Source organism: Zymoseptoria tritici, chromosome 15 (genome assembly GCF_000219625.1).
Source record: "Zymoseptoria tritici IPO323 chromosome 15, whole genome shotgun sequence".
In the NCBI taxonomy this organism is placed as follows: domain Eukaryota; kingdom Fungi; phylum Ascomycota; class Dothideomycetes; order Mycosphaerellales; family Mycosphaerellaceae; genus Zymoseptoria; species Zymoseptoria tritici.
Window position 1 is genome coordinate 179,420 of NC_018204.1, and position 13,833 is coordinate 193,252.

A 13,833-nucleotide genomic window follows, 5' to 3' on the forward strand; every position below is an offset into this window, starting at 1 on the left:
TCTTACATCGATGTAAACATTCACGTACCTCCTATTTGTGACCCGGTCCTTTCCAGAATGGCCGCTTCCGGTGGTCTTGTTTTCTCCTTAGCTGCCCCTCTCGCTGGCACGAAGAATCTTTCTTTCGTCGGGCTGCTGTTGTTGTACACTACCATCATCCATCCATCATCTTCGCGCGCTTCCCCTGCCCTTATCTTCCACTCGGCTTCAATGTCTCCTACTTTACCTCCTCCTCCCCCTTTAACTAAACCTCCTCTTCTCCCTTCTTCAATCTACATCCCGACTCAATATCATTCTCCTCGTCCTCCTCCTCAGCAGCCTCCGGCCTCCTCCAAGCCACTACGAACGCCCTTCGACTCGTCGGCGAGGAGCGCTGCTCCTCATTATCCCGGCCATCTCGTCCATCCCTCCTATTCCGCGACCGACTTCGCTGAGCTATTTCCTCGACATTCCCGTTGCCGTGTCGAGCTGAAGACGGGGTATGCGCGACGGGCTTGTACGGGCTGGGGCCGATAATAGGGTCTGGGGAGGAGGAGGAGAAGGGTGCGGGGTGGGTGTTATGGCGGTAGTAATAGCAGGAGGCGGAAGAGGAGGTTAAGCTCTTCTCGATATTAGTCTGATCGCTGTCGAGGAGGAGGGGAGGATGTGGGATCTTACGGCCTGGGAACGGGGCACGGCTGGGAGCGGGGAAGTGGGTAGTGCGCCGGCGGCTTGTATGTCTTTGTCATCGTCTTCACCAGAGCGATGATGTGACGGGATGACGAGTTGTGTTGAAATTGGCGATGCGGGCTGTTCGACTTGGTTGTTGATATCTCCATGAAAGCGGCGAGATTGCTAGACGACGAGGTGTGGTGGTGAAGACGCTGAATCGTTGTCGACTGGGTACACGTCCAAGGGAGACACGCCTTGTAATGTAGGTGCATGTCGAGTGCGCTTGTAGCAGTTGCTGCGGCGTAGCTCGATCATTTGACGATTGACTGCGGACAGGATTACTCCAGGATGCTTGTTATCGCAATCGAGGTGGGAGAACGGATTGTCTGGAGCCTCTGTAGATGCTTTGCGCTTGCTACCGATAGGTCGGTCTGGAGCATCGCTGCTAGAGGATGTGATGGAAGTCATGGTTGTGCTAGTTAGTAGTAGTTGATATAATTAAGGAGTGGATGGGGAGTTGATGGTAAAGAGCTTCGATTTACAAGACAAGCAACTAAGCGCAGAGATACGAATCTAATAATTATTCTAACGAGAGGGGTTCTGGACGGGAGTAACAGGGTTGGACGTCGACTTGACATGTCTATGCAGCTTTCCGAGATTAAACATGCTGCGTAACGGAATACCCGGATTCTTGTGTTGCGGGCTCCCGAGATTGACATCTTGGGTCGTTTGAAGAAGTCTCCGGATCTGTAAACTAGTCAGCTCCTTCCACGGCGGAACCGACCTGGAGTTTGACTCTCGGTTGCTATTAGTCCTAATCTCCCGTGCCGAAGGTTGTCGAGATAGATGTCTTGTTTCGTTGGACAGAGCTCCGGACCTGCGAATCAATTAGTTCCACACCTACTTCCATTCCCGCACGACAATAAACCTCGAGCTTGATCCTCCTTGTCGCTATCTTAATAACATCCTAGTCCTTATATCCCCTACGCCCGAAATTGAATAGCTTGTCTTGTTTGACTGGACATATAGGACGTTGTCTGGTCCTACGAGGTTCCGCAATCGAACGTCTCGCAGTGTTCGACAGAGTCGCCGGAGTAGATAACTGCTATCTGTCGTTCGAGATAGAAATAAGCTGCTTCTATAGTACCAATTTGTAACACTAAACTCATAGCTCTTCTACTGTCCTTCCCTTGCCCGCGTCCATGTCGCCCCTCTCGCCGCCTCTATTACTCGTCGGAGCACTACGATATACTAGCACCCTTGCCTCGTCTTCTCTTTCCATTACTACTTCGCCCTTCGTCCATTTTGGGGTACTTCTTCAACGACCTCCCTTACCTTATAGTGCTCCTCTAATTCCCTTTTCCGACCTACCCGCCGATTAGCGGTCGACCAGATCGTATTGCGTGCGTCGTAGCGGAGCGGAGGAGGTTCGGCTTCGACGGTGATCGGAGAGGAGGAAGACAGTCACCGTGGTGGAGGGATTAAGGAGAGGAGATAAGCTATTGGGACCTGCCGGGTGAAGAGGAAGAGTCTCCCGCGGTCTTGATTGCATTCGTGTCGCTGGTTAGTACCTTGATGAATTGATGCCTGTTGTTTCCAGAATCAGTGTCGTAAATGTAAGAGCCTGGCCGGTAGGTCACGGTTCTGGTTATTGGCCTGAAGTTGAAAGACGTCGTGATGGCTCGAAATGCGATGTGTCCTTTCTAGTCCACAACTCTCATCGAGAAGAGCATCGCCTGGCTGCTTTAACTCCGAGATATGGACACATCTTGTATTGTATCAGTCCCTTGGCGGTGGTCTCATGTCTTCTCATCTCATCGCCGTCCCGACCTCTGACTTATGAAAGAGGAAAGACAACTATATCCCCCGTCAATGACAAGGAAGGGAATGATATAGGTATCCTCCTCGCTAACAAGAACCCCCTTCCCCCACATCCTCCACCTATCCTCTACTTCCACGTCGTGAAGATCACGGAGTCTCCGCACCAGACTGGATAGTGGCATGGAACGAAGTAGTCCTCCTAGTCATCGAGGTCGGGGGCTGAGGGTTGACGAGGGATTGTCAATGGACGGGGCAGCTGGATGCTGGCTCTGTACACACCGGTCCAGAGCGGCTGCTACGGTTGGCCACGATTTGTAAGCGTGGTCGTTGATGGTTCAAGCAGCGTGACCTCCGAATCCTTAAGTATATCCACGAGAATATCCGGGTTTGGCAACTGTTTGTGCTTATGCTCATGCTGACGGGCGAGCAGTGGGGCATCGGGTTTGGCATGACCTGAGCCAGTGCCAGCTAATGCTGCACCCATATTTTCATGGATGGACAGTAAGTCGCGATCGACGCAGCAGGCTGGGGCTCCATCGAACGGAGAAGGGAGGTGGGACTTTCCTCGGGCGAATTGATCTGGGGGGGGGGGGGAAACTGTAGATCCGGGTGTACACCAGGAGAAGGCATTCACGGCAGTCGCAAAGCAGTTACTACCCCACACCGCCGAAAACGCTTATAGATGACCCAAATGGACACGAAGCACGCTTGATCGACGTGTTGTTCGAGGAGATAATCCTTGACCAACATCAGACGTGAGTGGAAGACATCAGCGGGGACGTTGGTCGGTTGCCCAGCATTCGCGTACATGTTGTCTCTTGCTTAGTTATGCATTTGGAGACGCATTTCTCGCAGTGGATGCCCAGGCGCTCTACGACCGCTTTGACGAGGGGTAGAGGACGCCGGAGAGGAATTCGGTGGCGACCACGTGGGCGGGATTGGACTGCAGACAGGGCGATGTGGGAGGCAGCGGCGGAGATAGGGGTTTCATGCTGGCGCTTTGTAATGCGGCCGGGTGACTTGATGACGACGCAGCAGTAGTAGGTCGTGGTGGGATGTTTGCTATGATGGTGGTGGACGGGGTGATGGGAGTAAGACAATGTTGTGGAACGGGAGTCTGGATAGACCTGTTTCCTGTGCGGGCGAAGAGGACAAGAACATGATGGCTGCTGCCGACGAGGAAGTAATGTTGTTGTCCGGAAAGAAGGGGGGACTAGAGAAGTTTGGTGGTGATAACAATTAGGGTAATGCTTTACGTGCGGAGGTAGATGTCGGGAGGGTGAGATGCTATCAGGGTGAGATGTCGCGAGGGTGAGATGTCGCGAGGGTGAGACGTCGCGAGGGTGAGACGTCGCGAGGGTGAGACGTCGTAAGGGTGAGCTGTCGTGAGGGTGTAATGTCGCGAGGGTGCGATGTCGGGAGGGTGAGATGTCGTGAGGGTGCGATGTCGGGAGGGTGAGCTGTTGCGGAGGTAAGCTGTTGCGGAGGTAAGCTGTCGGGAGGGTGAGCTGTCGCGCGGGTGAGGTGAAGTTCAACTGCCAAATGCCAAGGCTGGGAAGTGAATGAAGCTTGTAACTAATGTGGAAGGTGGCAGGTCGACTTGCTAATGACACGACGAAGCTTCACGAGCAAACAGCTTCATGGCTGTCATGTGCGCATTACATTAAGTATTATTTCTTCTACATACTCTGGCTGCGATGCGAAAACACTCGGATACCTCGTTCTATCCTGCGCACTTCAACGCTCCCGTCGCTTGTTCTTGTACGCCGTCGTGACAGATTGTACGCGAAAAAAGTTCTTCCAAGTTGCTCTCCCTCTGGACCCTTTCGAGACACATCATGACCAAAACAAACAAACAGCACGATACACTTCGCCTTTCCATCAACCCGACACCGACACCGAATCGCGCTCCTCTCCCAACTTCTCCTTCAAGTCGTTCGGAGTATCACACCGCCGGCCAGCGTTTATGATGCCTCAGGACGAGGTTTTACGTGCCAGAGAGATTGTCAAGGAAGCTGTACGTTGGCCCAGCCTTAAGACACGGTGTAAGCTGCCGACTTTCAAAAGGGCCCGAGACATTGCAGCCAAGGGCTCATGCGGCTTTGCAACGCCGCGCAATTGCACGTCTTGACCTGACGAGTGACGATGGATTTGCAGGCCATGAGCTCGACGCACAATACTGTTGCTTCCACACATCAAGCTACGTCAAATGCCGCATCCAAGCTTCCTCTGCCGAGCACGACTCCTATCAGTACTTCTCGTACCAAAGCGAGCAATGGTTATGCTCACGTCCTTCGCGAGGGCTACATCTTCACCGGATCCATCGGTCGCTCTCCCAACGACGCAACAGTGGCCAATTCAGAGGACAAAGCTTGCTTCAAACTCCGATACCATCCCGATCCGAAACATGATGGACCGAATGGTGTTCAGCGGAAGGTGTATGATATCGGCATATTCCTGGGCAACCGCCATTGCGTCGTTGGCCTTCCACAAGAAGTTGACCACGGCGACACAATGCACTTTGTCACTATGCAACTTCTGCGCACAGGCACGAGCTTCGACCTCCATTACCCTCATTCTACCCCCGGCGAGGTCAGTTTACTTGCACATGTGTGTCTATTCATACATGCTAACTTCTTCCGCAGCCTTCTAGCATGCGTTTCAAGATCGACCCAATTATGCAGCAAGCTTTCGCACCTGCTGCGTTCGAGCTTATTGAGCACGTTGCGCTTGACCCTACGAAGATAGGCACACACACACTGCAGGATAAAGACCTGTGAAGCAGCTTATAGTAACGGGAAACACAATCGACAACGTGGTTCCGGACCGCGTTCAGGCAGTCCCTTGATCATCGGGTCTGGGCTGGGCCTGCATGGGGTTGGTGGCGCTGGGCACGTTTGGAAGACCGAGGGAATTCGCTTGTTCGTAGGGCTGTGGGTAGACCGCAAGCACGATAATCCTACCCGTTTAACCCTTCATAACACTGAACGACGATCGGTCCGCACTGGATTCACTCCCACTCACCTCGCCGAAGAAGCCTGATGGACTACTAGCTAGAGTAACGTATTACTCGCCGAAGGAGATGGGCGGGATACGCGAAGGACACAGGCGAGCACGTGTAGGTACTGTGGCCACCTTATGTCGGTCTAAGGCTTCTATCGCGAGCGCGGTCGTCAACTTTCATCCTTCCTAAGGCTCTAATCGTAACCGCGGTTAGTCGTTGCTAGTAGACATTAATCTCCTATGCTACGTATTAAATCGTAATTTACCGCGTAAATACTACGAGATTCCGGCAAACGTTATGTACATTCCTTGGCTCTACCAGGAAATCACGTACCAGCATACAGCGGCAATACAACCACGTCAGATGTGGTCCCAACCACGCCGTCGATTGCGGAGCATGTCCGCGCCAGCAATCTCCTCTATCGAAGAACTTCTTAATTATTAAAACAACGCCTTCCTCGCCTAGCCTATAATCGAGTAATTATTATTCGTATCCGAGACGTATACTAAGTACCCTAATATAAATATCGCCCTTATAAATACTATATCCTATAGTCCCTAATATAGAGCTCTCGTACGCTAGCTACGTAAGCGCTAGTAGGCATTTAGAGGCACTCGATATATCCCCTATATTTAGGATATACTCCGAGAAGATAACTTATCTAGGCGAAGACGATCGCTAAACCCGCGCTACTTCTAATTTTACCTAAAGGATAATACCGCTACTACTACCGGCCTATCCGCTATATCGCCGGCGTTACTACTACCTCCGCTCTACTAACGTCCGCTCTATTCTCGATCGTACTCCTATTAATCTATATCGCGTAATACTTATTAAAAGTATATCGATAAGGAAACAGCCTTACTACTTATAAGACTTATCTAAACTCGATAACGTCTTTATAGCCTCTTCTTAGCCTAATATAAGTACTAACGTTTCTACGCTATAGGCCCGGCTTACCGACGAGGTTAACTTCCCGGACATCGATTAGTATAAGTACGCTCCCCTATAACGGTCTCTAGACTAGCTTAATCGGTCTTTTAGTCTTAACGTAATCTCCTACTAGAAACGGTCGCGGGATATTAAACATAAGATAAGATAGTAGGCTATAGGGCGGACGGCGCGGCGGTAGAGAGGTAAAGGATAGGAGGGTACTATAGAGTATCTATTAAAAGGGAGCTAGTAAGGGTTATATTAAAGTTTTATAGTAGAGTATATAATTTAAAGCTAATAAAGTAGAGTTTAGAGCGGAGGATACTATTACGGTTAGATCTATACGGAGCTTCTTTACTCCTTTAAGGATTCTCGTCTATAGTCGACTAACCGTCCTACTTCTAGATTAAAAATTATTATATTTATATCTATACGTAGATATAATATAACTTAGAACGTACTATCCTCTAAAGCTATTACGGACGCTTCTACTACCGCGATTAGTAAATAGAGTAAACGACTTATAGAAAAGAAGGATATTAAGGGAATACTAGGCTTATATTTACTCTAAGACTATAGTATAAGGGCTAGTAAGATTGCTACCTATTTTATTATAGATACGAAAATAGGTATACCTTAGGTATACTAGCTCGATATTAAAGGGATAAGGTTTTAAGTAAATATCGTAATAGCTAGAGAGAATTATAGATACTATTTTTAGCTATAGAAAATTACCTACCGGACCTACCTATTCTATTAAGTTATATATATATATTACATTTTACCTCCTAAAGCCCTAAAAGTAGGCTCTTTATTATCTCTCCGGCGATATTATAGATACTAATAATCCGCTAAGATTATAGACTAGTTGCTTCTATTTAGTTTATCTCGCCTACCGTATTATAGATATATTCTTATATATATTATATAATACTAGTTTAGTCCGCGAGCTAGATTCTTACTATAATCTTTAACCGTAAATATACGAGATCTTCCTAACTAAGTCGGCGGCTTATATCTCGATATAGTATTTAAAAAAAGACTTAGATAAAGAGAGGCCCGATATATAGACTTATAATTCTAATATCGGTTCGCGATTTTTAAACGTCTAACGTATAACTAGAACTTTATTATATAGCGCTAAGGACGAGAGTCTTAATAACTAGAACGCCTAGCGGTTATAAATAGAGGGATATAGAGGTGAATAAGTATATAGTAAGGATTAATAGTATCGGTAAAGAGAGAAGGAACGCTAGCTAGAAAGGTCTAAGGTTAGCTATAAAAAGATTAATATACTATACGCCGTTTTAGCGTTACGCCGACACCCGTAAGTCTACTTATAAGTAGATAAGTAATAGAAATAGCGAGGAAACCTCGTATTCGGAAATTTAAGACTAATCTCTTTAATATCTATAGAGTTTAGTCTAAGTAGACCTCTTTATATTATAGGTTAGCGGGTACTTATAGAGAGTAGGTTTCTATTCCGGCGCGGAACGAAGTATAGTAGCGAGGAGTTGCCTTCTAGAACGAAGAGTGCTTAGATATATAATAGGAAACCTAGACCGGTAAGGAGGTAATAGGGAGCGACATATATAAAGGAACTTACCGTAACTATCTATCTTACCTAGTTCGTAGTAAGGATAGTCCGAGACGGCGAGCGGGGAAGAGACTAGCGGTCTAAGGCGGGAGATAGCCGTAGTATACTTAGCGGTCGGACTTCTCCTAGCGCGCTATACTACTACGGATGCGAAGTAGATACTTTTCCTATATAGATATACCTAGCCTAGTAGTACCTATATCTACGAGTTCCTTTTTAGCCCGACGATAACGCTATACGATCCGATCGGTAAAGGCTATTATAGCGATTACTACCGTATTTACCGCTACTAAGGTCGAGACTTAAGTAGTTTATATAGGTCTAATAATTAATTTATTAATTATGTAAGGTACACTCCGAGAAGGACAGGGTAGCGAGGTAGTATTATATATGTAGGGGTAGTGTTAGGTAGCTATTTATAAAAGTTATTACGAAAGGAGAAAGAAAGTCGGTAGCTAATACCGTAGACATATAACAATCGTACGAAGTTGGTTATAAGGTTATTAACGTTGTCACCTCTAATTTTTTCGTTTGCATAATTGCTTCCTATCTATTATTGTTCTCTAACAAACTATCTCTTTCGATTCCGAATTTATTACACTAACCCTCTTCCTAAACCGCCTCCTTTTCGGCCTTCCGACTCCCTACTTATAGTCTACTAATAAGAAAGACCCTACCGGACGAAATGTCTACACCCTTATCTAATACTTTTATATCTCTACCTACATTTATATATTTATCGACTATCCTTAGGTTGCTCTTATAAAAGCTCTTTACTAGGTCCTTAACTTTTACCCTATCCTACACTTCTAAGTACTACTACGTTGCCGTACAACTAGCTACGGAAGTGGGCCTTCCGTTTGAAGAGGCAGCCGTATATATAATAAGGATAGCCGAATAGGTAAGTTTTACTTTCGCGATAGGTAGTTAAGTAAGGAACATTTCGCCGAAGGAAGAAGGAAGAGGCTTAGGATCGTAGATGTCGAGGTATTGCTACAGTCTCTTTAAGAGTCTAAGGTTAATACGTATAGTGCTATCGGGGCCGGAGAAGGTACGGGAGAATAGTACGATAGGGATAATGTCGGTAATAGCGAAAGAATTAGAATAGATACGACCGAGGTCGTCCTCCGGAACTCGGACGAGCTTTTACGGACCTATTATAGCTTTGCTAGCAGGGAAGCGGTAATCTGCCCCGAGGAAGAGTCGGCGTTAGAGTTCCTTCGAGCCACGAATCGTCCCGTGAAATGTAGAGAGGCCGAGGCAGCGCAGAATTTCCCGTAGGGAGAGGTAAAGTAGGACGAGTTCCTAGACTTCGGTAGGAACGAGAATCGTCTTAAGGCGGAGGCGATAGTTGGTAGGTTGTCTACGCTTCCACAATGAGCGTTGTCTACTACACGTCGGAGTAGGTGCCCTTACTATATCGTCGTCCCAGTCGCGTTTCCGACGTAGATGTCTTAATAATAATCGTGGTCGACTTAACGTTCGCAGTGCTTGGAGGGCGAGTTGGAAAGTAGGATATTGTAAAGGCTGATTCGGAGTTCTCGGCCAGAAGAGGAATTCCCAGGCGCCAATCGACTTGGCTACGTAACGAGTAGATTGTATAAGTGGGTCCGAAATGGTTGCGAGAACTGTACAGCTGTAGAACAGTCGGCCTGCAAGCGAATTGATTCCAATGGCTACTTGGCGTATGGCTCATTATCGAGTGTCATAGCAATACCTGTGCATTGTGCTGCACCGGCAGCAGAATCAATGCACGGAGGACAGCTTGTGCTGTGTGTCGTCGCGCTGGGTGTCGTTATCGCCTACAACGCGGTCCATAGAGGAATCTTTCACAATGCTGCGGTGACTCGTGACGCTGGGTTAAAGTCGTGGCTGCGGGGCTGGTTTGAAATGGTTGTGAGTAACGGAATTCGTAAATGTGTGGGCGACTAAGAAGTTCTCTAATGGTTCTATTTGGTCTTATAGGAATCTATAGTTAAAATTGTTAGTAACCGCCCTCGCCTAGACTCCTACCTATAGCGGACGTAGAAAGAACGAGATAAACTCGAGGTCTTATACGAGGAAGCTAGTAAACTTATCGCTGTCTCTAGGGAGCATATCGGCTTAACTCTAATAGGTAGTCTATAAGGTAGCCGCGCGATTAAAGCTCGTTATATCTCCCTTAGCTTAATACGTCGCCCTCTACTCGAAAGAGGCGACTGATGTTGTAGCGGCTGGGTCGTCAACGCACCTAGGGAGAGGGTCGTCGTACGTGGGTTGTAACTGTGGTCATAGTCAAGGCGACGGAGTTTAGACACAAGGGCGTAGGTCGTGCCGATCGAGATAGCATTCAGGAGCGGTAGAGTGGAGAAGTCGTAGACGCAGACATCTTACATATCGGAGGTCATGCCGGCGGAGGTGATGCAGAGGAAAGCCGACCGTTGCTAAAGTCGAATCCAATGTTCGACTGTCAGTCTGAATTTGTGGTTCGTCATACCTCACGACTATGAGACCGAGTACTCTTAGCTTCTTAACCTCCCTGACTGACGACTTCAGCGGCTTAACGCACTCGACGAGGAGCCGGACCGGATCTCATCTGGACGAGCCAACGGCAAAAGAACACAAGCCGCACATCTCCCAAGTCATCGAGTCCAGGAAGTCGACCAAGCTGCAGTAGGCGGAACGGAAAATGACCAGAGAGACCTCCTTCCTCGCAACATTAGGCCAGCGTGAACAGAATGATCGAGGGACCTTATGGTACAACATACCGCAGCGCTCAACGCAACACATGAAGGCAGCGCCCGATGAAGCAACCACGCAGCGCGGGAGGGGCGGACGGAAGTGCAGGAAGACCAAACGGCGGCAGATGACGTGCAGGAAGATCGGATGATTTGGTGCTGGAATCGGACTCACACGTGAAGCTGAGAACCAAACATTGTAGAAACCAGACGTTGCAAGCATGACCAAGCTATGAGCTGGCACGACCAGCTTCATACAGGTGTGTGTACGGCTCAGCGCCAGCGAGAGACGGAAGTCGTGGATCTCGTTCAACTCCTGCAGTGCTGGCATGTCACCATACTGCCTGGCGCATTAATCGCACCAGCAGCCACCGACGCCAACGCCTCCAACCTCACGCCTGGCTCGCCATCTTGAGTACCACGTCGCTGTACACAGCAAATCGACGTCACAGGAAGGCCCACCTGTATGCGGCGAACTCGTGCTACCAGCTCACGCTGTCTGGAACCCCTCTCGGGCATGATATCAACCCGGACCTTTCGAACGTCCATGCAGCGATTGTATGGCCTGTCTCTCCAAGTGTTCCGCGGAAAAGTCGAGAAGGTACGCCAAATCCCTGCTTGCTCCAGACTGACCAGCTTCAATCGTGCTCATCTGCTGCGCTTGGTCATGTTGATCAATTTTGATGGAGACGCTGTCGTGAGGGTTGGAATCCTCGATGCTCTCATAAACATCCCCTATTTTATTACATCTTTGTTCACAGCTGATGAAGAGAGTGATGGAGCATTGAAGTACGCCGTTCGCTCCACCATGTCCGAGGACAACGCAGAAGTTGATGGAGTATTCGGGTTCGCTGTCCGCTCCACCATACTCTTATTAATCAAGCTGGTGGCGGCAAAGCGGTCTCCCGGTGCTATGTCATACTCGGGCATATTGCGGCGAATCTATTTGAGGAGGTTGCCTTTGTGGCGGGGCTCGGCAGTGATACTGCGCTCCTAAGAAAGTTGATCGTAAAGGTCGTTAAGTTGTGTAGGGGTAAGGATGGCGACATTTTCGATGGATTGCTGTCGGTCAGTATGAATGATGAGGATGAACAACTTCGCACCGTCCACTCCCTCCCTTTTAGCCCTAATTCGTTTAACCTCCTCCTCCTCCTCCTCCTCCTCCTCCGCCTCCCTTTTCGTACTTAACCCCGTAATAGCCCTTAGTAGTCTAACCCTCTCTCTCTCCCGCTCTATAAGCGCGAGAAGAGGTAAAGTAGTAAGAAGACGAACGCGTCGCCCTAATTTATCTAACTCCCTAAACAACAACCTCTAATGCCTCTAACGCCCTCCCCTAATCCGACTTTATCGCTTCCCTATCCCTAGTCTACGCTAGGTAGGCCCGATAGCTCGCCGTAACGCTACGTAAATATAGTATAAGGGAAATAGTCGTACGCGGGGCCGCCGGCGACAATAGCGGAGCGTAATCGTAAGCGGAGTAGGAAGTTTCGTTAACGGGGCGGTAGTAGGCTAGAAGTAGGTCCGCCTCTATAAGACCGGATAGAGGTAAGGAGGTAGAGGGAGAAAGTATAATACTAGGGCATCCGATAAAGTAGGAGGGATTAGGGTAGCGGGTAAGAAGGAAGGAGAAAGGAGAGAGCCTTAGGTCGATATAGAGATTAGCGCGGAAGGAGAGGATAAGGAGGAAGAGGGCGAGGAGAATAAGGAGGGTAGCGGGGTATCGAAGGAGGGCGGGAACCGTAGCGATCTTAGATAGAGAGGTTTCCGACGTAGCGTTCCGAGGTATTAGGGAAGTTATAGATAGATCTAGTCGCAATATTTTTCCCGGCGATAAATTATAATCCCCTCTATAACTATCCTACCTATATACGTTTTCCCTATCTTCCTCCCTCTCTTCTACTCTATCTTCCGTACTATCTTCTACCTTATATCTCCTAAGCTTTTGTCACATCTGCCTCCGCCGAATACCGACAATCGGCATCTGATCCCCTGCCTTAGCGGCATATGCACCCCTACTAGGGCCTTTTAAGCTCGTTTAAGCTAGATTGCGCCTGTAGTATAAGGATACGTAGAATCTCCTCCTTCCGAGAGAGTATCGAATCGAGTCTGTTCTAAAGTGATTTATACTACTACTCTATTCTTAACTACACCTTTTACATACGATTCGATCTACCCTATAGTACGACGAATTACTTCCGAGATAGCTTCGTCTCGTCCCGGCCTATTAGGGAGCAAGAGCACCCGTCGCTATACGAACGAACCCGCTAACGACCCGGAGACTATAGAAACCTCTACTTAGACTGCCGTTAGCGACGACGAAGACGCCGAAGGCGGGCCTAAAAACCCGGAAGAACCTATCGGGCACTAGGATACCGCTAACGAGGGCGAAGAAGAACCGGAGAACCCTCTACAGGAAGAAGACACTCTACCTAAGGGAGAAGAAGACGATATTAATAAACAAATCTGTAAGGAAGAGGCCGCTACCGCCAGATAGGAGCGCCTCCTCCAGCTTAGCCTTCTTTAGGCACGCAACAAGGCTATAAGGGACCGCATCGCCTAGGTACAGAACGGATCTATCCCTACTATCCTGCCCGATGCCCTAGTTTAGCTATCTATCCCTAAGAACGCGCTCCTAAAGGCCCGGAATCCCTACATCTTCGAGGGAAAGAACCGCGCCGACTAGGAATAGTAGTAGGAAGACATTAACCGAGCAATTAACCGGGCTAGTATAGCTACCGACGAAGAAAAGATAGAATTCGCTAAAGAATAGATAGCGAGACCCTAAAAGTAGTACTAGAAGCGCTACCTTCTCGACAAGGCACCTGTTTGGCTAACATAGAGCGACATATAGCTCGTAATGCTAGATTCTATAGGTACAAAAGACGAACGCACCTAAAGAGCTATAGACAACATTAAAGAGGCTAAATAGGGCGACAGGACCCTAACTAGGCTAATAAACTACCTAAAAGAACAGTAGGATAAGATCGGTTGCACTAACATTCCTAGGATAATCTATAAATTTAAGGGAGCTCTTACCCTAGTAGTTAGAAACAGGCTCGAACAGGGCTAAGTTACCCTTACGACCCTTATAGATACGGAGGAACAAGCTA

The 13,833-nt window shown here is 48.3% G+C and overlaps 2 protein-coding genes across 2 annotated transcripts in view; one reads left to right on the plus strand and one right to left on the minus strand.

Moving 5' to 3' along the window:
• Positions 1–3,931, minus strand: part of MYCGRDRAFT_51688 (uncharacterized protein) — a gene marked incomplete at both ends in the record, with an annotated part of 45,414 nt that extends 41,483 nt beyond the window's left edge. The window contains 2 exons of the mRNA XM_003847338.1: positions 904–992; positions 3,729–3,931. Coding sequence (XP_003847386.1) covers positions 904–992; positions 3,729–3,931 — 292 coding nt within the window. The remainder of the gene's footprint in view (positions 1–903; positions 993–3,728) is intronic.
• A 686-nt stretch (positions 3,932–4,617) lies between these two features.
• On the plus strand, positions 4,618–5,252 carry MYCGRDRAFT_97634 (uncharacterized protein; the record flags this gene model as incomplete). Its single annotated transcript, XM_003847265.1, has 2 exons — positions 4,618–5,064; positions 5,118–5,252. 2 exons carry the CDS (start codon positions 4,618–4,620, stop codon positions 5,250–5,252), a joined length of 582 nt encoding a protein of 193 aa, XP_003847313.1.
• Between the last annotated feature and the right edge of the window lie 8,581 nt (positions 5,253–13,833).